The following is a 24,602-nucleotide window of genomic DNA, read 5'->3' on the forward strand; positions in this document are numbered from 1 at the left end:
GCAAAAAACTGATACCTTCGTAGCCAATGATTTTGGATCACCATAAAAATCTTTATATAGGTCCAAAAGCCGGTTCCCACTAAATAAAACCTATAGATTACATCTATAGTGTTAGACATGAAAAAAATACATAAAACTATGATTTTTGAAGGAGCCTAACGAGACCAATAGAAAAAATGGGCCTAAGGAAAACATTACTCGGTACGAGAACTAAACTTATTAGGCTCCACTTGTCGTTCTTTCCTATAGGTTTTAGTGTTTTATGATAGATCTGAACCGTTAGATGTGTTTAGCATGATTGATCTTGGATCATGTTTTTTTGATGAAAAAACATATTTTTCTGAGCCTAAAAAAGCTGGTACCTTCATTTTGGATCACCGGTAAAACTATGATTTTTGAAGGAGTCTAACGAGACCTACCGAATACTAGCTCAAGGAAAACATTACTCATATATATATATATATACGTTTTTATTTTATTATTTTGGATGGAACTAGAAAGATCTTGTTTCCCGTTTGGCTTCTCAAGGCGTTTTCCATTTTAGTTTGGCTTCCTGATAACATTTAACAGTTCAAAGTTCAAACAGAGCCCAAGTCAGGGCGGAGAAGCTTCCATACACATTTAGAAAGTGAGAGAGAGGGAGAGAAATTTATAGCGCCAAACTCTATCGGAAAGGAAAAAAGAGAGATTCACCGCCCTTCCCAACCTCCTATCCTTCCCTTCAAGAAATCTTAATCTTACACCCCTCTTCCCTCTGTCTGTCTCTCTCTCTGCTCCCATGAGTGAAATTGTCAAGAAAGAACTTCCAGACTCCGGCGACTTCCCGGCGGATTTCAGGCGACCCGGGGACGCCACCCTGGGAGTCTCCTTCATAGATCTCAGCAGCAGCAGCAGCAGCAGCGATAGCGACGACGGAGACGACTGTTTCGACGTTGGCAAGAGATCTAGGTCTCACGATGAGCCCGGCGGCCGGAAGAGGCAGAAGCCCAACGGATTGGACGTCGTCCTCCCTGCCGGGTTCCTGGATCCTCTGCCGCTGGACTCTGCCATTTTGGGTTCTCCGGCGATGAAGGGGAGCGGCCCCGTGGTCGCGGCGACACCCGTGTCGCAGGCCGCGCCGGCGAAGCCGGCGTCTTGCAGGCAGTTCTGGAAGGCCGGGGATTATGAGGGGCATGAGTTGGTGCAGGCGGAGGCGTCTTCGGGTAATGATTTCCTTCGAGTTTGTTTGTCGGATTTTTTTTCTTTGATTCTTTGTGATGGATTGCTTCTAGGGACTTTCTTATGTTGTTTGCTTTCTTTCTTGTTTGGATTTTGAGATTTTCTGCTTGTTAGAATCGTATTCATTGGTTTTTAACCCTGCATAATATTGGATTTATCATAGTTTTCCCCCTCTATGTATCTTCTGCTATGATGAGAAAAATTGTTTTTGCAATGTACCAAATTCACGTAATGCTTGAATTTGTATTAGAAGCCACGATAAGAAAGAAGGAGCAGTAGTCTGTTTCGATAAACGTTGCTCGCGTTAATTGTGGCCTCTAGAGAGAAGCTGGTGTTAGAGATTACAGAAGGGAAGAGATTATTGGTTCACAGTGTCCTTACTGTGAAAGAAAATGTTTTCGGATTCTATAGCGGTTAAAACGATAGAATGGATTGCTGCGGATTAGTTCGTGGCAGTTCTGTTACCGAGTTTTGGGTGGGGGAAGGAGGCGGGTAGGGAATCTTCTATAGGTGCGTTTTTGCCTGAATTGAATACATGGATTTGTTGGATTATGCAGAAGCCTGAGTGGAAACTGGAACCTGTCAATGCTGGTTTAATTGGTTTATGTTCTTTTGGGATCAAACTGACTTGCTTTTCTTGACTCCATTGTTCAGAACTCTGGAATCAATGGTTGTAAATTGGTAACTGTTTGTCATGTAAGTGGTGTCATATTAGGATGGCTGGTGGTTGGCCCCATGTGAGACCTTCCTCTTTTGCTTCTACAATGGATTCCTCAGTCACTACAGTTGTACATATACCAACCCTATTGTTTGTTCTTCCCTGTATAATGTGTACGGTGTCGTGAAGCCCCTTTATTATCTTAGTAACAGGAAGCAAGATCTCTTGAAGTTGTGTCCAGACCCCAGTAGTTAGTTGTGTCTTCTTCTTAAAGTGTCGGTCTTATTTCATTCTAAGTTCTTGCCTCTCAAAGCTGTCTTGTTTGTTCCTATTATTTCTAAGGTTTTATGGTTTCCTAATTATTTAGTTATTTGTTTATGAGGCTTACAACATGGGGCCTCTAATGCCTCACCTTGTCATCTGCATATTAAACTTGTAAGCTGCCTCTCCAAGAAAATCATGACACTGGTGCAGGTCTCTTTGTTTCAAATGAAAGTGGTAGCCAAAGTTATAGATATGGACTTATGCTTTTGTCACATAATTCTACTGGTGTATCCAAACTTTCTCTTTGGTTATCTATAGAAATGCTATTCCGTGGGATTCTCTACTGTTTTGTTCTCACATTATATACATCTAACCTTGCTATTTGATAATTCTTTTTTGTAGTTGGCATGGATCATGTTAGGGTCCACCCAAAGTTTTTACATTCAAATGCTACCAGTCACAAATGGGCTTTGGGAGGTACATCATTATCATTTAGAATAATTGTTGGAAGCTTGTCTTACTCTTATAAAATGGTTTCATCGTCTTTCCACATTTAGAGTTATTTCTCTCACCTACATGTTGCTTCCACAGCTTTTGCAGAGCTTTTGGACAATTCTCTTGATGAGGTAATCTAACTATATGTATTTTGAAATTGTTTCTTCATCACTCATATGCTGGCAGTTTTCTATTCTCACATATTTCCTTTTTTCCTAGGTATGCAATGGAGCTACATATGTTAAAATTGATATGTTGATAAACAAGAAGGATGGAAGTAAGATGCTGCTGGTTGAAGGTAGACCTTTTTTTTATTTCCTTTTTCTTAGATGTGTCGTTGTCTGCAAATTTACTGGTGTTTGGCTTTACTTAGATGTGACTTTGATCATATGTTTATTCTTGGCGATGGTATCAAGGATTAAAGCTGTTTCTGACTGTTACCTTATATGCAATCAAGTTTCTAGGGAATCATGCTTTTCTTGTGAAGCATTTTTTTAGTCATTTTTGTGCATGTCCTCTTACAGTTCTGTATTGATGATTTTTTTGTATGCTGCTGCTGCTGTCTATCTAGAAGAGCAGATGGGCGTTAGATGCATCTGAATACTTGGCTGTGGTTGACATTGCTTTGTTATGCTTTGATTGTAGACACTCTTATTTTTTGGCTGTTTGTTTTTAAGTGCAGCTATGTTTTTTTTGTTGATACATTCTTTTGATCTTATATATTCGGTTACTTATAATGGATGTGACTTGCAGGAGCAGAAAATGCATCAAATTTTGTGTAGTGTGTAGCTTTTACTCAATAAAGAAGTTTAAAGATGTGCAGGGGGCTGGCTTTATGCCACTGACTTGCACCATTTCAAATATAGCGTGACTAAACTGTTTAATATCCTCATTTTACAATAGTTTCATGATATTCCTTTCTGTGCAGATGATGGTGGTGGCATGGATCCGGATAAACTGAGGCAATGCATGTCACTTGGATATTCAGTAAAGAGCAAGTTAGCAAATACAATTGGGCAATGTGAGCTATTATTTTTCTGTATTACTCATGCTATGCATACTGTTAAAAGAGGAATGTTCTTATCTGTTATCCAATGGAGCATATGGCATTGACTATCGAGTGATGAACTATTTTCATTTGATGAATAATGTTGAGCTATGTCACATAGGTGCGGGTACGGGTACAGGTGCGGATGCGGCACTTTAAAAAAACTTGGGTTCGGGGGTGTGGGGAGTATATATATATAATATAATTTTTAACAGTTTTAAGTTAACACTATGTGTATTTGTGTGCATTTATGTATTTATATATATAATATAGATAAAAATTGACTTGATTAGGGTTAACTGAATCTACTTTTGGATAGAAATGGACCTCGGTGTGGTTGACTTGCCTAATACAAAAGAAGCTGTGTCCAAGTGTCGCACCCGCCTGGGTGCGGGTGCGATGCGGTGCCCTGTTAGAAGAGTCTGTGTGACATAGATGTTGAGTGATATGGCTACTTTTTACTAATGAATTATTTCATTACATCATTAACAAAGAAATGATTTTTAAAAATATGTCATTGGGTGCCTTTTGGTTGACTTTTTACACCCGTCCTTTTAGTTTCATACTGATTGTTTTTTTTTCTGTTCGATATCTTAAATTTGTTTGCTGATCAAGTGTCTTATCCTTGCCATGCATAGATGGAAATGGTTTTAAAACAAGTACCATGAGGCTTGGAGCAGATGTGATCGTCTTTTCTCGCTCTCCTGGGAAAGATGGAAGGAGGTTAGGATTCTAAAGCATGCGATATAAGCTTTCTATGTTATTGTGGTTTTTCTATGTCATCTTTTATTCTATCTTGATGACGATGCATGGGTTCTTTGTCCCTGCAAAAGGGATGATAAGGTCTAGCAGCAAAAATAGGCTATCTGATTTCACATATCCTTTCAGCTAATATTTGTATCTTGGCTATGATTTTCCCTCAATTTGTTTGGCTTTGAGAGGTTGTTACCTCTCTCTCTCAAATACACATACACACACGCACACACATATACACACGAAAATCAATCTGGACACTAACATTTACTATTTATGGGGAAATAATTTATTTTTTATGAATATTTTTTCCAGCCATTTTCATTTTGTAGGAACGTTATTTTTCCAGCCATGATCTTGTTGTTGTTTATCGGACATAGATTGTCCTTTGAGTTGAGGAATTGAGTAATTGCAGTCTATCATGCAAAAGATTCATTTATAGATGGCAATTAATTGTCAATGTGAACAGTTGCGCTAAACAATCTGTTCATAAATGATCTTCGGTGTCTTCCAAGAAGGAAATGATCTTAGGTGTGCCACTTTTCATGGGCCATGAATGAAATCATTTTGTTTCTGACAATGTTGTAAGTATCGTACCATATCGTATGATACATATCGTTACTATGGGAAAAAGTGATATGATACACACTCGTATCACGATACGAGTGTATATTGTATCCGTATTGTATTTATCTTATGATACAACCTTGCATCATGTCGTATCACACCTTCAGCACACTTTAAAAGTGACCGAAACTTGTTTTTTTATTTTTTGGGTTTTAAAGACCTCTTGAGGGACAACTTTCTCATTTGTGTAGTGGCCATTAGAGGGGTATTCACGCACCCTAGGAGTTGTGAGAGCGATTTGGGGGCTGATCCGTGCGGAAGGGAGAGGGCTTTTGTGTTTTGCTCAAGTAAGAGTGCATTTCCACCATTTTTTCATTCAAGGAAGTGGGTAAGGTAAAAAAATCCCTATTATGAGTAAAATTACAAAAAAAATTCGCCTCGAGAGCTTACTCTCCTTAACCTCCAACCTTACGGGCAAGGGGGCATTGCACCCCTGCAACCTCCCGCCAACTTACCGCGAAATTGGATTCGCGAAAATTAGAGATTTATATTAAGGTAGAAATCATGCTCCACACTCCTCAGACAAAGATGACATCAGATGATCTGGTATGGCAATTGGGCACTCAAGTAATGAGTGGAAACCGATTGAAAATCGAGTGCAACTATTGCCATAATATTTTTGTTTATGTAATATGAAAGTACAAGTCTTGTGGCATGTTCTTAATTACAAGATATTTAATATTTTGCATTGTTCTTGTGAGATAGTTGAGGTTTGATGATATCTTATGTAGCTCATAGAGACATAAATGCTTCATATGTGATTTTATGGTTGTATTCTGTGCAATTCATTATTGTTTCATGTGTTATGATTTTTAAAAAAGTTTGCTGTTTTTTTATTTTTCAAGATTTTTTTAGAATTTTTGGAAATTTTTATTAAAATGTATGATTTTTTACGATACGATACAATCTTATTTTGGGCCCGACCGATGCGGGTAACAATATGATACTTACAACCTTGGTTTATGGTGTTGATGCCAAGAATTTCCCATTGTATGCCCTTGGCAATATTCATAATTTCCTCCACTTGCTTGTCCTTTATAGTGGGTTGAATTCTGTACTAGGTTGGACTAATACATCTCTTACCTCATGGTGCAAGGGGTACTTCATCCATAATAATGGATTTGTTATGTCATCTAATTTTCTTTTTATGCTAGCAGGTTTACCATTTTTTATTGCTTGATGTTGTATCTGAATTTTGACAGACCTTGAATGTCTTCTCATTGGCTTTTATACTGTGCAAGAATTTATGGAATAGTTCCTCAGGTTTTAATGGTATTTCACTTATTTAAATTTGCTTGTGGTGTTGTAGCCCCACACAGAGCATTGGGTTACTTTCCTACACATTCTTGCGGAGCACCGGGAAGGAAGATATAATGGTTCCTATGGTGAGATATTCCTTACTGTTTTCTCATCTCCATATTGTGAAGGCCAACTAAAAGGATGTCTATGATGCTATCTGTTTAAAGACTTTGGGAAAATAAGCAACATGCCTTGAAGTGGTAACTTGTATGCAAATTATGAAGTATTTCGACTCCATTATTGAATGCTTTGTTGGTTCTTTTCCAGCATCTATCTTTTTAGGATCTTTGAATTTATATAAACTTTGTTTTTCATACAATGTATAAAAGTGAAGGCAGTCATGACCCTTCTATATAATTTTATTCAAAAGACATAATACTCCAATTAATATTGAAGAAATTCTTGAAAAATTGTGTTTCCCCTTACTTTTGCATTAAAAAACTTTTGGTTCCACCTGTAAAAGATTCCGATCCCTGTTGAAATGGTGGGTTACCATATATATTTAGTCAAATCCAATCCAAACTGTACAAGAATTCATTTCTCTTTCTCTTCAATTTCCTTTTGCATGTTATATTTATTAGTTGTCCTTTTTTAGTAATATTGTTAACTCTTTTGAAATATTCTAGTGTTGAAGACGTTTATTTTGATTCTATTTTAGTAATGAGCCTTTACATCATCCTCATTAAGAACATACTCTTTTAGGGGAAAGTGTGGCCACTGTTCTTTTTTTGGTTCAGAAACTATTAGCATTGTTAGGTAACACAGTGATAGAACTAGGATTATTGAAGTACCATTCACCAATTCTTACACCTGTTCTTCTTTTATTAAGATCAAGTGCGACTCAAACTGATGTTTTATCATGGTGGTGGTGGTGGTGGTGGGGGGGGGGGGAATGGTTGAACAACCAGATTTTTTGAAGGCTTAAAGATGCATTGCGCCACCTTGGGATGGGATTTCTATATTTCTGGTGGACTTACAAGTCTGCTTACATCTTTGTGTAGTGTACAAGGAACATTTGGAATCCATGTCAAATATAAAAAGAAGAGAGCACAAGAAATCTCATGTATGATTGAATAGAAAAGCATCAATTCAGGCTTGTCAACTGTCAAGAGAACTTGCTTTTTACAAATCGAAAAAAAGAGAACTTGCTTTTTAAGGAAGCATGATTTTGTCTTGTTAAAGCTTAGACAGTTGATGACCAAGTTTGCTATATGTTGCTAGGATTAGGAACCTTTACCTGGATAATTTGTACTTTTGTGGATCACTTTTGTACACATCAAGCAAACATAGAGTTGGCTTTGGCATCAAGTTGGTTGTGTGGGTCTTATGTTGGTTTTGGTTTAGGTTCTTAAGGTTTTTTTGTTTTTGGTACGAGTCTTGTTCGGGCTGAGTGATAGATCTAATATAGAACGAGTCCCCCTTGGGGAAGAGTCTAAAATCTAGGGTTTGCCTAAATATTTTTATTGTATTAGTGATTTAAAATTTAAGAACGAGAATTTTGATTTTGGCTAGAGGGGCATCCCCTCGAAGTGAAGGAAATCCCTAGAGGGGCGTCCCCCTAGGGTAAATCTCCCTTTCGCTAATTCTATCTTCTTCCCCAAGAAAACCATCCAATCTGCCTCTAAGCCTCTCTCTCCACCCTTTTGTTGGAGGCTGCAGCAACGTTTTTTGTTTCTTTCCCTTTGTTGGCTTGGAGTAGCCATATTTGACTTTTTCTTTGTTGAAGAGCACCAGCATGATGCTGCCTGGAAATTGCCCTGTACTGCAGCAAGTTGTTGTTTTAGAGGGTCCCGTTGCTGCAGCAAGTTGCTGTCTTAGAATCCTAGCTGACACTCAACCAGTTCTAACCACCCTGAACCAAACTGTGGCTGGTTCTAGCCAACCCTGACAAGCCAAGTTTTCTTGAAGAGCAGCAGCACTAAAACCCTCTACAACACAACAGTTAGCCAACTGGTCCTTACCAAGCTGTTGCTGTACTATACATTAATCGGTTCATAACAAACAGCACATCTTTGTTTCTATTATCATTTTTTCCGCTGTTTGGACATTCCAATGAAGTGAATCTTGTCACATGCTATGTACCAGTTGCTGTTCGCTTTCTGTTTCTTCTTGAGTAGTTTGTTCAGTGGAAGAAATGGAAGTTGTTCATTGAAGTTATTTGTGATTATTTGGGATCATGGTAGCTTCTTTTTCCTTGGGGAATGGGGTTTTCCCTGGAATATACATTTTTATATATTTTTATGTTTTTCTAAGTTCATCCAGCACTATTACGCATGAGTATGTTGTTTGATATATTTATCGTTCTTTCAATGTTGCTAAATCGTTTTAACTTATAAGGTTGACTATGAGAAAGTGCGGCAAAGTTGGAAAGCTTTTGTTCGTTCATCTCAATCTGATTGGAACAGAACTCTGGAAACTATTATACAGTGGTCTCCATATTCAAGTGAAGCAGATCTTCTGCAACAGGTGATGCTAATTTACTTGCATGTTGCTCATTGGTAATTGAACTTGGTCATAGTATAAATAATAGGCCAAAACTGCTTGCAATGGCTGTCACCAACTCTGGACAGAAAATGAGAAAAAAGTGATGAGCTGTACAATTTTTTGTTAACCATAAGCTCATGGTTTTCCTATAAGCTAGATGTTTAAAGCAGTGTTGTTAGTATCATACCGTATTGTATGATACGGTACGATACATATCGTTGCTTTGGGGGAAAATCTTACGATACGGGTGTGTATCGTACTTGTATCGGGTGTATTGTACGATACACCTACTGCACCGTACCATATCGTATCGTACAATACGGTATGATACATATCATTTTTTTAATCGTATTTCATAAACTTGTTTTTTTTTTTTATGTTTATGTAATATGAAAGTATGAGTCTTGTGGCATTGTTTTTGTGAGATATACATTCAATATTATCTGATTCTATATTAGTTGATGTTTGATGATGTCTTATATAGCTCATAGAGACATAAATGTAATTTTATGGTTGTATTTTGTGCAATTCATCATTGTTTTATGTGTTATGATTTTTTTAGATTTTTTGCTTTTTTTATTTTTGGAAATTTTTTATTACAAATTTATGATACATTTACGATACGATACGATGTTACTTTGGGCCTGACCGATATGGGTAACAATATGATACTTACAACCTTGGTTTAAAGTTTAAACTACCTGAGAGTTGAATGAGATACTGAATGGTAGGCATCATAGTGTCAGTTTTAAATCCCCTGAGCTATGTCACATGGATATGGATACGGGAGCGGGATACGATGTGATACTCTTTGTATGATACAATAATTTTAAAAAATTAGGATGCAGGGACACAGCCGTTTATGCACATAGATGTATATATGTGTGTATGCATAAAACAACAATTATAAATAACTATAATTAGGATCATCAAAGAATGAAACTAAGTTGAAAATGAAATGTAATGTAATTGGCGACAAATTTTAAAAGAAAAAGAATTCAAGTGAATATGAAATAAGTAAATAAGATCATAAAAGAAAATAGACAAATTTAATGACACATTGTTGACTGTGTGAAACTGGTTTGACCATGTCTATGAAGTGTCTGAGTGTCGTGTCATGTAGTGTCGACGCAGGATACATGTGCTAAGTGAAGTGTCCGTGTGACATAGCTCGTGAGGGGCCCCTGTCTGCTTGCCTATCAAAAGAAAGATGTTCAAACTACTTCGAGATGTTTCAATGCAAATTACGGTGCTTGCTGATGGTCATTGAACAGGCTGTCATGTTTTCATAAAAACTATGAGCTCGTCAATTGGCTTTAGAAGAAAATCTTGTATAGCATTTGGTGTTTTTCTTAGTGAATATGAACCACCTGTCATTTTAAGGTCAAGAATTACCAAGTGTTTTTTCCCTGTGCTACCATGATCAGCTGGCCGTGATATCCTAGTTAGGTTTTGTATTAGTTTACCTGCTATATAGATATAGACTTTTTGAAAGCTCTCTATTCCATAAAAATTAAGATTTTACACAAATGAGCAGTGGGGCTCAGGGGGATGGCAAAATAAATAACTTCGAGACCAGAACTTTGACTTGCTTTGATTTACATAAACAACTTGCCTAATACAAGATAACTGTTCTTTTTTTCCTGATCGTTGCTTCCATTGAGCAGTGGAAGCATGGGCTATATTCAAAAGAATAATATTCTTCTTATTCTTATTACTTTTGGTTACAGTTTAGTAGTTTGAAAGAACATGGCACCTACATTATCATATACAACCTATGGGAGGATGACCAAGGAGAGCTTGAACTTGATTTTGATACAGATCCCTATGTAAGTATTTCAGTTGGTACTGGTAGTGTTTATTCCTCTCACTATCTGAATGTTCCACCATCTGTAGCTTCAGGATAGAATGTTTGATATGCATTTAGATGTTCTTCTATAATTTCCAGTAAATATTCAGTAGCATGTAAGAAACTTTGTGAAAGGTACACTACACGGAAATTCTGGATTTAGACCAGTCGGGTGCACTGGACCTATGCATATCTTATTTTTATTTGAAATTCAAATTGGCAGGACATTCAATTAAGAGGCGTCAACCGTGATGAGAATAAGATACAGATGGCTAAACAGTTTCCCAATTCTAGACACTTCCTTACATATCAGCATTCCTTGAGGGTAAATTTCTTGTACTACCAGACATCTCATTATTTCCAGAAATGAGGCCTATATCTTTTACCATTACTCTCTCTTTCTCTCTCTGTTGCTCATTTTCTTGTCAACCCTTTCAGTTAATGTTTATTTGAACAAATGCAGAGCTATGCATCAATTATTTATCTAAGACTTCCAGCTGGCTTCAGGATGATTCTGCGTGGAAAAGATGTTGAACACCATACCTTAGTGAATGATATGATGCTAAAGCAAGAGATCACTTACAGGCCACAATCCGATGGAATTCCAAAGGATGCTAATGTAATGACTTCCTGGTTGTCATTTGTCAATTTACATCCAACTTAAGTTAGTTCCTCTATTTTTCATTAAGAATAATTGTCAGATCAAAGGATAGTATATTCAGGTCTATCCAAATGTGGCAAATAATTATGCATTACTTCTTGTGACTATGCACTAATAGCATTTGCAAGTTTCCCTTTGAAGAAGAGAATTTGGAAATGATTATTATTTTTAAAATATTGTGTCCGACTGCAGCTCTCACAACTTTTGATGTCTTATATACTTCGTGTTTTTTCCCCTTTTTTCAATCAACAGATGGTTGCTGTTGTGACAATTGGGTTTGTAAAAGATGCAAAAGATCATATTGACATTCAAGGATTTAATGTGTATCACAAGAATCGTCTTATCAAAGTGAGTTATGCTAACTTTTTCACCTTTAGTCTTTTACATGTACTTACCCATGGTTAAATCTACTTTTCTTTTAAATTTTGAATCTTCTTGAGTATTAGATTTGCATTTCTATGCTATTTAACAAAGAGAAATCCCTGGGGTACAAGGAATATTTAAACATTTTTAAAGTACTTCACTGAATTGAGGTGGTTTCCAAATGGACATTTTGTTAAATTTTGACCCTCAACCATGTTCTTTTGATCGGCATCATCAACATTATCATCATCACCAAGCTTTATTTGAACTAGATGGAGTTGAATTTATGAGTCCTGTTTCTTCATTCCTTCCTATATTTAAAGCTAGATCCTTAGTCGCCCATCTTTCCCATCTCTTATAACTTCCCTCCAAGTGTTCAGGGGTCTTAATCTCTTTTCTTAATTTGTTCTGTTTGTATCATGTCAACTTTTCTTGTTGGTGTTGCAACATGATTTACATCATGTCTAAACGATTTTAAATGACATTCTTTAATGTTTAATTGGCAGTATCCTTAGATATCTTTTAGTACGTTTTATCTCTGCTTCATACATCCATCTTAACGTGCACTCTCATTATGTTGCTTTAGTTGCCCAACACTGAGCAGCATATAAGAGTGTCAGTCTTACAGTCTTGTAGATACATTCTTCATAGAGGCATCCTCTATTACAGATCATTTGGCTAGCTTGTCACTACTTTGATCCTACTAGTGTTATTTACATCGAACCTATTTTTTGTTGTAGCATAGAGTTTAAGTGTCAAAACCTTTGAAATTATTCTTTTTTGAGGGGAAAAACTTTTATGGTAATGAAGGTCTGCAGTGCACTGCCAACCCCTTGCCTGCAGTACCTGTATCACCTGTGTTTGTGCAGCACCATCAGAGAAAGGCCCTACTGCCTTCATTATTGATTTTTTCATGGGAGGAGTTTCTGCTGCTGTGTTAACAACTTTTGAAATTATTGTATCACAAGATCTTGTATATCAATTATGACAGTTTTTTGCTAGCTTCTTCACCAACTTATATTTCATATGTTATACTCTTGTTCTAATTCTTAAATAATTTTCTCTAATGTACTCGTCCCATTTTTTTCCATTATTATTATTTTTGTCCTGACAAAAAATTACATGCACCAAGGGATCTCTTGTTTAGGGATGTTGAACATCAATTGTTTGGATATTTGACTAAATCTAAATCTATTTAGTAAGAGTTGGAAAAAGAGACAATATGAGAATCTGAATCCGAGTCCGAATTTGACTAGCTTTCAAATCTGATTACATGTAAATTTGCTATTTAGGCTAATCTGATCCAGATCTGGTGGTAGCTTTTTACACCGAAATTCAAATTTAACTCTGAATCCACTTAAGCCATATCAAATTGTGTAGGATTCAATTATGCTGACATCAATATCGAATTTGACTTGTTTCTATTCATCTTACTTTATCAGTCACTAACACAAACTTGTATGATTTTAAAGTGGTCTTTGGCATAGTCTAACCTTAGTTGTGTACATATTCATTCTCTTCTGTTCTGTCACTAACACAAACTTGTATGATTTTAAAGTGGTCTTTGGCATAGTTTTGTTAAATTGTATCTCTTCTTGTATACATACATATATATATATATATATGATATATATATATATGTATATGTATCTATCGTTTTATATATATATAAATATATATATATATATATATATATATATATATATATATATATATATATATATATATATATTCAGCTTCTCCTTTATGTAACCCCAGGGGTATTTCTATCTTTTACGCATATTCATATTAATAAATATGATTGTAATTATTTTTATTTCTTTTTTCTTTTCTTTTCTTTTTTCCTTTTTGACCAAAAGTCAACTTTGGAGGGGGCCCAACATTAGACGTTGGGCCCTTCCAACGGTTAGATTTCTAACCATTGGAGGGGCTCCAACGTCTAGTAGGAGCCCCTCCAAGGTCTCCTCTCCATTATAAATAGGGATGAACCCTTCTCTTAAATGTATTTAATGCTTGGCGCATTGTTCTCCATTGTTCAATAAAGATTCTTTATATTTTGGCATTTGTGTTCTTTATTTGTACCTTTGTGTACATTTTGTTCCAAGTGTTCTTGTGCCTTTGTGCATGTATCCATTTGTGGAGGTGGTGCTTATTATGCACATTATCTTTTTTGAGATATTTTTACATAGTATCAGAGCAAGGTTTATAGAAGAAGAGCTCGGATTTTCTCGCTCTCTTGGAGGTTGCCTCGAAGAATGTGCCCCTTCTTTATCCTTACTCGGTGGTCGAGAAAAAGCTCTTAGAAGATCCTTAGTGGTAAGACTATTCTCTTTTTTGGGATCTTCTCTCTCTCTCTCTCTCTTATTACTTCTATGGGGGAAAAAGATTCTCACTTCTCCCTTGGGTTTAAATTAAATGGATCTAACTACCATGTTTGGGCCGGCAATATAGAGGCCCACATTAAGAGGGCCTTTGGGGATATGTCAAAGGCACCATTCCCGAACCTGAACCTAAAATCACCTTTGAAAAGGGTGAAATTAAGGTTCTTGATGGTGAAGAGAGAGAAAAAGCTTTCGAAGAATACAACAAAACACATGAGGAATGAGAGATAAAAAATTACAAAATTCTTTCATGTTTTTTCTCTTTCGTTGAAACGAGAATAAATGCAAATATATTGAAATTCAAGAAAGCATTTCAAGTATGGGAGTATCTTGAAAGAATGTACACTTCAAGCGACTTGTCCCATAAATACTATCTCCAAAAGAATACATTAACCCTTCAATAAGGGAAAATGTCCGTTAGAGAATACTTTGCCGAATTGTCCACAATTTGGGATGAACTTGCTCTCTAAGAACCCAAATGGAGCGGAGAGGCAATTGAGTTGAGACACAAGCAATTAGAAGATCACTTCTTCAACTTTTTGAATGGGCTTAGACCCGAGTTCGAACAAACTAGATCCTCTCTTTTGTCTTCTTTTTCTTCTCCTCCTCTAGAAGATGTTCTTACCAAATTAAGTTGAGAAGAAACTAGATTGAGAATGAATAAAACCAATCAAAGTGTGTTGGCCGTTCCCTCTAAAGATGAGGATGAGGGAGCTTATGCCGTTTCAAGACCGAAGAATAACGTTAAAACATATAAACCCCCTCATTTCAATAAAAATTAAGGAGGAAGAGAAAATGGTGGGCAATGTGGAAGAAAAGATTATAGTAAAATCTTATGCCACTTTTGCAAAGAACCGGGGCATATCAACCGGTTTGTCCTAAATGGAAAAAGATGGTGGCTATGTCTACAACATTCCAACCGACCAAGGAGGAGGGTCCATCAACTTCCAACAATGCTACGTTATCTCTAAATCAAATTATTGCAGCCCTTCAACCTCTTCTCAATGGATCCGTTTCAGGAGCTATCATGTCCACCTTCTCTCCTCCCGGTAAGACTCTTTGGCTTTTAAACTCGGGTGCATCATTTCATATGACTCCAAATGTTTTTGCTCTTTCTAAGTTTTCAAAACACTTATCTTCTTTTGTCTCTGCCACAGATGAGGCTTCTGTTGAAATAAAAGTAATTGGAGATTTTGAAAATCAAGGTTTTTTTATTCCTAAAGTTAGATTTATCCCAAAGTTAAATTTAAATTTGCTTTCCGTCTCTCAACTATCGGATCATGGGTGTGATATCAAATTTTCATCAAATAAATGTTGGATACGGGATCGTCGGTCTAAGAAGTTGATTGGGAAAGACTCTAGGAAAAAAGATCTATACTTTATGGAGTTTCTCCAAATTTCTAAACGCTCTTTTTGTAATGTTGCCCAACATGAAAATATAAATGTTTGTCATAAACGCCTTGGGCATCCAAATATTGTCGAGCTTTTTTATTTACATTTTGCTAAAAATTTATGTAAAGACACTTCAATTGTAATAATCTGTCACATGGGTGCGGGTGCGCGTGCGGGGATGCGACACTTCCAAAAAACCCGCGTGCGGGGGTGCGGCAGGGCAAAAATGTAAAAAAAAAATCTCTCTCTCTCTCTATATATATATATAATTTTGAAGTTTTAACAATTAACATTGTCATAATATCATTCATCATGCATGCAGTATATCAACTTAAATATCAAATTATCAATCGAATAAGTAAAGCAATTACATAAATCGACCTAAATATCAATCAAATAAGTAAAGCATAAAAAAACTAAATTACATACCAAAGTATATCCTGATGAAGTAATGAATGTTAATAATTTTCTTCATCATCATCAAATGCATCATTAGAAAGAATACTGGGCTCAGCTAAATCCATATTTGTTATGTTGAAATCATGTTCTCCCTCGAAGTCACACTCTTCTGGGTTTACATCCCAAAATTTGGATGTTCCTTGTCTGCGTTACAAACCCAATTTGAAAATGTTAAATACAATACAGGTATATTTAAATGAAAACTAAGAAATAATCAAATAACTAAGAGAGCAAATTAGTACCTGTATTCATCATTGCTTCGCGAAAGTAATCGAAGATTTGAATGAACATATACTAAATCCTCTGCACGCTTGCTGATGAGTTTGTTTCTCTTCATGTTGTAGATTTGAGAATATGTGCTTCAATTTCTTTCACAACAAGATGAACTAGCAGACTGCGATAACAATCTTAATGCAAGACGTTGAAGAAGATGTGTTTTTGATTCAAATGTTGACCACCATGTTATAGGATCAATATTATCTTCTTCTCTCGCGAATAATGCCGGTCCATATAATCTCGAAGATGAAAATTTTTCAAACTCTTGTGTGACTTGATGTAGAAGATATGCTTCTGAAAAAAGTCTTGTCATACACATATTTCTATGTCTTGATAGCTCTGGGTCTAAATTTGTAGGGACACGACCAATACCACCAGCCCGCCACTTATTTGCATAATATTTTGGATTAAGAGAATGTGCCATGCAATACAAAGGAGTGCTGCTCTTATCCCATCTTCTGACTAAAATTGAATGAATATGATTAAAAAAATCTGAATCATCCAATGAAGGTTTTTTTTCTTCATGCTTGAAGACTATAATTTGTATTTTTTCAATCATATTATCCCATATTTCATAAACTCTGTGAAGCATGGGCTCATCTTTATCAACTTCTCTTAACATTTCCCAAATAGGTTGCGTAAACTGAAGGAAGTATACCACTTTGTCCCAAAACTCATCATCAATAATGAATTTTTTAATTTCTTGAGCCTTGATATCATCATTAGCACGATAGAATATCTAATTTTCATCAATCACCATGTTAATCAAACATTCTTCACTCTTTTAATCCTCTTCATCATCACAATGATGGACGCAAAACGTGTTTCAGCAACCTTCAAGAATTTCAAATTAGAATGCCTATTAAATAAAGCATTAGCACGATGGTGGTTAACAACAAAATTCCTAGCGCTTTTGACATTTCTTTCTAAATCTTCAATCCATGAACATAAAGCATATGCTTGTGAATTTTCTTCTTCTTTAGGGTTGCAGATGCTTTTTAGAGCTAGATTTAAGCTGTGTGCTACACAGGGAGTCTAAAAAATATGAGGGTACTCACTCTCCAAACTCAACGCTGCACTTTTACAAACTGGAGCGTTGTCTGTAATGATTTGTACCACTTTCTAATCACCCACTTCTTTTATCACTTCTATAAACAATCCCTTTAAATACTCTGCATTTTTATATTCCTCAGATGCATCAATTGCTTTCAAGAATATTGAGCCACTAAGCGAACAAACAATGAAATTGATTAATAGACGCCTTTGAATATCTGTCCATCCATCAAACACAATAAAAACTCCATTTTGCTCCCATGAATATTTTTTAATCTCCAGCAACCTTTCCACATTTGCCCTCTCTTCTACAAGAAGTGTGGTTCCTATTTTTTCTGAACTTGGAGGCACATAACCGCTCAAATTACAATTTGCCAAAGATGTTACTAAATCCTTCCAATAAGGATTTCTAGCCGCATTAAATGGGAGTGAACCAGAATAAAAATACCTCCCAACTTTTCTATCCAATTCTTCTCTTCCATATGTATTGAATGTTGCTTGTATCGTTCCTCTATTTCCTACATCGACTTTTCTTTTTTTTTCAGCATCTTCTTGGTGGCTTGCAAATGTCACACTAACTGCACAAGAATCGGCCATTGCCTTTCTCTTCTCATATTCTTCTTGTATTTTCTTGTATTGTCTTCGCATTGCCTCATAAACTTTTCTGCAAGCTGAAATGCCATGTCCTGGTATCTTCAACAAATGAGCCTTTACTGTTGTGTAAGACCCAACAAAATCTCTTTCGCAGAGCTTGCATCGAAATCTCTTGTTTTCACCACCTTCTTCTCCAATTTTTGCAAGTTTATCTACATGTACCCATAGTGGCCCCACATCATCAATCCCACTGCAACTATCAGCAAAACTAGCAGCAGAACACACATGTTAGGATGAGGATGACGCAAGTTCTTTCCCTTTATCCATCATTTTTATCCTGAAAACACAAAAAAAAAATACATTCAAATTTTCAAATCAATTATACTCGACCCCCTCCCCCTGCCGAAAACACAGGGAGAAGGGGGGGCTTAGCCCCTCCCCTACCGACCCAACAAGAGAGCGAGGGGGGCTCGACCCTTCTCCTGTCGAAAACAGAGGGAGCAGGGGGGGCTCAACCCCTCCCATGTCGACCCAATAAGAGAGCGAGAGAGGGGGGGGGGGTTGGCCCCTTTCTTGTCAACCCAACAAGAGAGCGAGAAGGGAAGGGGGTGCTCGGCCCCTCCCCTGCCGACCCAACAAGAGAGTGAGAGGGGGGTGTGAGTTTTCTCCAGAGCCTGCAAACGAGAAACTAAGAGAAGAAAAAGAGAGAGGCTGCAATGAGTCACGATTTCTGATTATTAGAAATCGTGACCTGTTTCATTAGTATATAGGCAAAAGCCCTAATACATAACATTTACGATAACCCTGATAAGCTGGGGTTATTTACAAGTATGCCATTATATACAAATAGTTTGGATCCGGATCTGGATCCAAACTGTAAATACAAAACACGTATACTACACTATCTAATAGTCTCCCTCAAGTTGTGCATGATTTTGGATCATGGACAACTTGCTCTTTAGAAACAAAAAACGACACTTTGTGAGTCCTTTAGTGAACAAATCAGCCACTTGGTCTTCTGTTCTAATATAATGGGGCTCAATCTCTTTTTCTTCAATCTTCTGCCTGATAAAATGCTGATCAATCTCAATGTGCTTGGTCTTGCTGTGATGAATGAGATTAAGAGATATTTGAATAGCACTTTGGTTATCACAAAAGAGAGAACAACTAGCAATCGACTCTTTGAGCTCTGTTAACAAATGTCTAGTCCATGTTACTTCTGCCGTAGCAGCAGCCATCGCCCTGTATTCTGCTTATGTGCTAGATTTAGCCACTGCCTTTTGTTTTCTACTACTCCAGGAAACAAGATTGGCACCAATGAAAACACCATACCCTGAAACTGACTTTCGATCATCAGGATCTCCAGCCCCGTCTGCATCTGAATAAGCAATTATGTCATGAGCAGTATTCATGGATCTGCTTTTGGTGTACAAAAGTCCATCTCCAACAGTACTCTTCAAGTACCTCGATATCCTTTTTAGTGCATCCATGTGTCCCGTCCTTGGCTCATGCATGAATTGAGAAACTTGATTGACTGAATATGTAATATCAAGCCTGGTAAAAGTAAGATATTGAAGCATTCCCACTAGACTCCGATATTTGGTGGGATCATGGTACAAGTCTCCGTCTTGCACACTTAGTTTCTGGTTAAGCACACTAGGAGTAGCAAGAGGCTTGCAATCTTTCATTCCACCCTTTTCTAACAGATTCAGGGTGTATTTATGTTGTGTCAAAGTAAGTTTATTTCCTTGACTATCCACTTCTACTCCAAGAAAGTACCGAAGCTTTCCAAGGTCCTTCATTTTGAACCTTTGACTCAGAAGATCTTTAGTTTCTTGAACATGATTCTCACTACTTCCTGTAATAATTATATCATCAACATATATTAACAAGAAGGTAGTAAACTCCTTACCTCGAAGAATAAAGAGGGAGTGATCCAATTGCGATCGATAGAAACCATGTCTTTGAATTTCTAGAGAGAAACTCTCAAACCAAGATCGAGATGCTTGTTTCAGCCCATAGAGAGCCCGATTTAATTTGCATACATATTCCTTTGAATCTACTTCTGTATATCCTAGCGGTTGTTCCATGTATACTTCTTCCTTCAAATCCCCGTGAAGAAAGGCATTCTTCACATCTAGCTGACTTATTCTCCAACCATAATCGACAGCTAATGAAAGAACAATGCGAATTGTGCCCATTTTCACAACTGGACTAAAGGTTTCATCATAGTCCTGTCCAAACTCTTGAGTGAATCCCTTGGCTACGAGATGAGCTTTGTATCGTTCAACACTTCCATTCGGTTTGTATTTGATCTTGTAAACCCATCGCGAGCCAACACCATTTCTATCTGGAGGTCGATGGACAACTGTCCATGTTTGACACTGGAACAAAGCTTCCATCTCTTTATTCATGGCTTGAATCCATTTTTTGGAATTAATGGCTTGATGAAAATGTCTAGGCTCGGTCTCTTTCTCAATCTGTGACAAAAATAACTAAAAATCCATGGTGAAATTCTCATAACTGACCCACTTTTCAATAGGATGCCGAGCTCTTTCAGATCGTCTGATCGGAATAGCTACTGTATTAGAAATTGAAGAAGTAATGTCGTTGGATGGATCTTCTTGTTCAATATCATCCGAAGTCAAGAGTGAGTCCCTTTCTCTTCTCCTATAAACTTGCCCAACAAACTTGTTAATCTCTGGAGGATGTTCTATTTCAAGTTCCTGTATGCCACTGTATCCATCTTGACAGGATGTTCCTTGAGCACAGGAGGAAGAACACTCATCATTGGTTGCAGGAAAAAGCTCTGCACTGAGCCATGGATCATAAAATAGAGTATTCATATTGGTTTGGGTAGAAACATATTCTCCATCTCCAAAATCATTCTCATCAAAAACTACATTCCTAGATATCTTAATTCGTCTGTTGTCAGGATCATAACACCTGTACCCTTTGTGGTGATCTGCATATCCGACAAATCTACATTTGGATGCCTTAACCTGAAACTTGTTTCGCAGAGAAGAGTCAATATGAACATAACACGTGCAGCCAAAATTTTTTAGTTCATCATAATCAGGATGTTTCCCAAATAGAATGAAAAAAAGTGATTTATTTTCTAAAAGCTTCATGGGCAAACGATTAATAATGTAAACAGCAGAGTGAAAGGCCTCTGTCCAGAGTCCTATGGGAGTATGACTTCCGTGCATCATGCTCATAGCGCTTTCCACAATGTGACGGTGTTTCCGTTTTGCAACTCCATTCTGTTGGGGTGTATGCGGGCAAGATACTCTACGATTTATCCCATTATCTTGGAGATAATTGATAAAATCCCTGGAGGAGTATTCCCCCACCATCATATTGGAAATGTAGAATATTACAAGAGAATTGAGTTTTGACAAATGTATGAAAACAACGAAAAATAGAGAAAACTTCTGATTTATTCTTCATGAAATATATCCAAGTGAAGCGAGAGAAATTATCAATAAAAATAACATAATATTTGCTGCCAGAATTAGAAGGATCAGGAGCCGGTCCCATACATCAGAACAGACGATTTCAAAAGGCCTTGAAGCTCTCTCATTTATTGAATGAAAAGGAAGAACATGACTCTTACACATTTGACAACTTGAACACATTTTATTATCTGGTCTAGGAATCAGGCCAGACTCAGGAATAAGACCATCAGATACGAGTCGCTCAACGAAGACTCGACCACAATGACCAAGACACAAATGCCAAAAATCAGGCTTATTACATTTATTTGAACATTGCAAATTGAACACATGGATATGCTTTGACGACATAGACTGAGGAGATGACTTTAAGGTAGGTCGAACACAAGTAGAAGGGTCCTCCTGGAAGACATACATATTTCCCCGGCGTTCCCCTCTAGCGAATGTCTTCTTCGTTTGTACATCCTTGACATAAACAAAAGACAGAGTAAATTCAACAGAAGAATTGGTATGATCAACAAGCTTAGAAACATAAACAATATTTTTTGTAATATTTGGGGCATGAAGAACATTGAAAAGATGAAGTGGGAATTTGGGCAAGGGGATAAAAACATTTCCAATATGGGTGATGGGGTGGTGTGACCCGTCTCCAGTGACGATGTTACTTTTTCCAAAATAAGGAGTTAAAGTAGAGAATTTACCCGCATTACCTGTGACATGAGTAGCTGCCCCTGAATCAATGTACCAGACTCCTTTATCATCGCGTTTCAGATCAAGTTCAGACAATGCAGCCAAAAGAAGCTCTTTCACATCACCACCAAACTTTGAAGGGTTCTCCTTTCGTCCTGACGAGCTCTCACACTTTTGGAACTTTCCTTTGTTCTGTGGACTGTGCCAACAGTTGGCTTTGACGTGACCTCGCTTGTTACATAGATAACAGGTGAGCACATTTTTCAGATTATAAGGAGAGGCATTCGGGGTGGGTAGTAACCCACGCCCCCCTGGAGTACCTCGTCCTCTGCCTGCACCAAAATGACTATCACTGCGTCCTCGGCCAAAGGAAACACTAGTAGCAAGAACCTGTCCACCAGTGTCATGTGACATCCCCTTTAAGGTCATCTCATATTGAAAGAGTTTCGCTTGCAAGTCTTCAAACGATGGTAAGCTGGCCAGACATAACAATGAGGTCGAAAGAACATGAAATTCCGATCCTAATCCATTCAAGGCTTGCCTGACTTTATCTTTGTCTGTCACTTCATACCCGACAACAGCTAGTTGATCGCTTATGTTCTTGACCTTGTTCAAGTATTTCATGACAGACATGAAACCTTTAGTGAGGAGTTGAAATTCACGCTGAAGAAAGGAAATTCTAGCCTCTGAAATTTGAGAATATGTCTTCACTAACCTGTCCCATAATTCTTTTGCTGAGCACTCATCTGGAATTCCCACCAATACTTCTTGAGAGATAGTGGAGATAAGGAAAGCAACTGCAGCTTGATCACGCTTCATCCAATTTTCATATTGGGGATTTGGTATTCGTTGTACAGAATCAACCTCGTTTCCATCCTTAGTTTCTTGTATGATAAATTATGGAGGGGCTGAAATTGATCCATTTAAATGTCCAAAAAGACCTTGACTTTTAATGAATGAAAGAATTTGTCTCTTCCAGATCAAGAAATTGGAATTGGTAAGTTTTTCAGAAATGAGTTGGCCAAGAAAGTTGGATGAGAGAAAAGTTTGAGAAGAAGAAGAATCCATGACTTAGAACAAGAAAAAGAATATTATTGGCGTGTGCAATCAGTATATAAATGCATCAATTTTTTTTTAAATAGTAGATAGCTGAGAATTTGGCGTGAATCTGATTATCAGAACTGATACCCGGATTATCAAGTCTAATATGATTTGATAAAAGAAGCTAAGACTTTGCCTTCCTTTTTTTTTTGAAAAATATATAAAAATTGCACACAACAATAATAAAGCAGAAATAAAAGGAATATCGCTGATGTACAAATCAGTGAGCAGCCGATAAAACCCAAATATGTGAAAGCAAAGAAATCGAAAAATGGCTGATTTGGGTATCGTGAAACTGATTTGGGAAAATATCGTGAAACTGAATGAAGGAAGAAGTGGTATCGTGAAATTGATTTGGGAAAGTATCGTCAGAATGAAGGAAGAAGTGGTATCGTGAAACTGATTTGGGTTAGAACAGAATGAAGGAAGAAGTGAAGAAGTGGGTGGGGCTAAAAAAAAAAATATCGTGAACAGAATGAAGGAAGAAGTGAAGAAGTGGGTGGGGCTAAAAAAAAAAAATATCGTGAACAGAATGAAGGAAGAAGTGAAGAAGTGGGTGGGGCTAAGAAAATATCGTGAAACTGATTTTGGGTTAGAAGAGATTGAAGGAAGAAGTACCTGGGGCTCGTATTCCAGTAGATGAACAGATTGAGGAAGATTTGGGCTCGTGATCGTGTTGCATCAGCCACACCGAGGAAGGAAGAATTTCAGCCCTTGGATCAGACGTGCTCTGATACCATGTGAGTTTTCTCCAGAGCCTGCAAACGAGAAACTAAGAGAAGAAAGAGAGAGAGGCTGCAATGAGTCACGATTTCTGATTATTAGAAATCGTGACCTGTTTCATTAGTATATAGGCAAAAGCCCTAATACATAACATTTACGATAACCCTGATAAGCTGGGGTTATTTACAAGTATGCCATTATATACAAATAGTTTGGATTCGGATCCAGATCCAAACTGTAAATACAAAACACGTATACTACACTATCTAATAGGGGGGGGGGGGGGGGCTCGGCCCCTCACCTGTTGAAAACAGAGGGAGCGAGAGGGGGGGCTCAGCCCCTCCCCTGCCGACCCAACAAGAGAGCGAGAGGGTGCGGGGGGGGGGGGGGGGGCTCGACCCCTCCCCTGCTGACACAAGAAGAGAGCGAGAGAGGGTATGTACCTGCGAAAAGAGAAGAGGAGCCTGGGAGGTGGAGCTGGGGCGTCAGTAGGAGAGAGTTTGAGCTCAGGGGGAGAGGAGAGGAGAGATTAGGGGCAAATTTTTTTTGCCCTAATCCTCCTTTTCATCGGGATTTTTTTTTAACGCCAAAAAGTGGACAAAAATGACCCTCAGTGCGTTGACTGCACCCAGGGTCGTGTTGACCACACCCGGTGCCGCATGCGCACCCGCGTCGCGTCGACGTGGATGCGACACCTGTTTTGCCGAGTTCCTGTGACTTAGGTAATAATTGTATTCTTGGAAAAATGATAAGCTTACC

At 37.5% G+C, this 24,602-nt stretch overlaps 1 protein-coding gene across 1 annotated transcript in view; it reads left to right on the forward strand.

The window, feature by feature from the left end:
* Positions 1 to 585: 585 nt before the first annotated feature.
* LOC149833460 (protein MICRORCHIDIA 7-like) overlaps positions 586 to 24,602 on the forward strand; it is a 42,463-nt gene continuing 18,446 nt past the window's right edge. Inside the window, exons 1-12 of the mRNA XM_090015135.1 lie at positions 586 to 1,202; positions 2,543 to 2,617; positions 2,732 to 2,766; positions 2,855 to 2,933; positions 3,564 to 3,656; positions 4,322 to 4,406; positions 6,373 to 6,448; positions 8,700 to 8,828; positions 10,577 to 10,675; positions 10,919 to 11,020; positions 11,159 to 11,314; positions 11,609 to 11,704. Of these exons, the coding sequence (XP_089871261.1) occupies positions 779 to 1,202; positions 2,543 to 2,617; positions 2,732 to 2,766; positions 2,855 to 2,933; positions 3,564 to 3,656; positions 4,322 to 4,406; positions 6,373 to 6,448; positions 8,700 to 8,828; positions 10,577 to 10,675; positions 10,919 to 11,020; positions 11,159 to 11,314; positions 11,609 to 11,704 (1,449 nt within the window). The 5' untranslated portion in view covers positions 586 to 778. The remainder of the gene's footprint in view (positions 1,203 to 2,542; positions 2,618 to 2,731; positions 2,767 to 2,854; positions 2,934 to 3,563; positions 3,657 to 4,321; positions 4,407 to 6,372; positions 6,449 to 8,699; positions 8,829 to 10,576; positions 10,676 to 10,918; positions 11,021 to 11,158; positions 11,315 to 11,608; positions 11,705 to 24,602) is intronic.

Source organism: Nuphar pumila, chromosome 7 (genome assembly GCF_984573655.1).
Source record: "Nuphar pumila chromosome 7, dmNupPumi1.hap1.1, whole genome shotgun sequence".
In the NCBI taxonomy this organism is placed as follows: domain Eukaryota; kingdom Viridiplantae; phylum Streptophyta; class Magnoliopsida; order Nymphaeales; family Nymphaeaceae; genus Nuphar; species Nuphar pumila.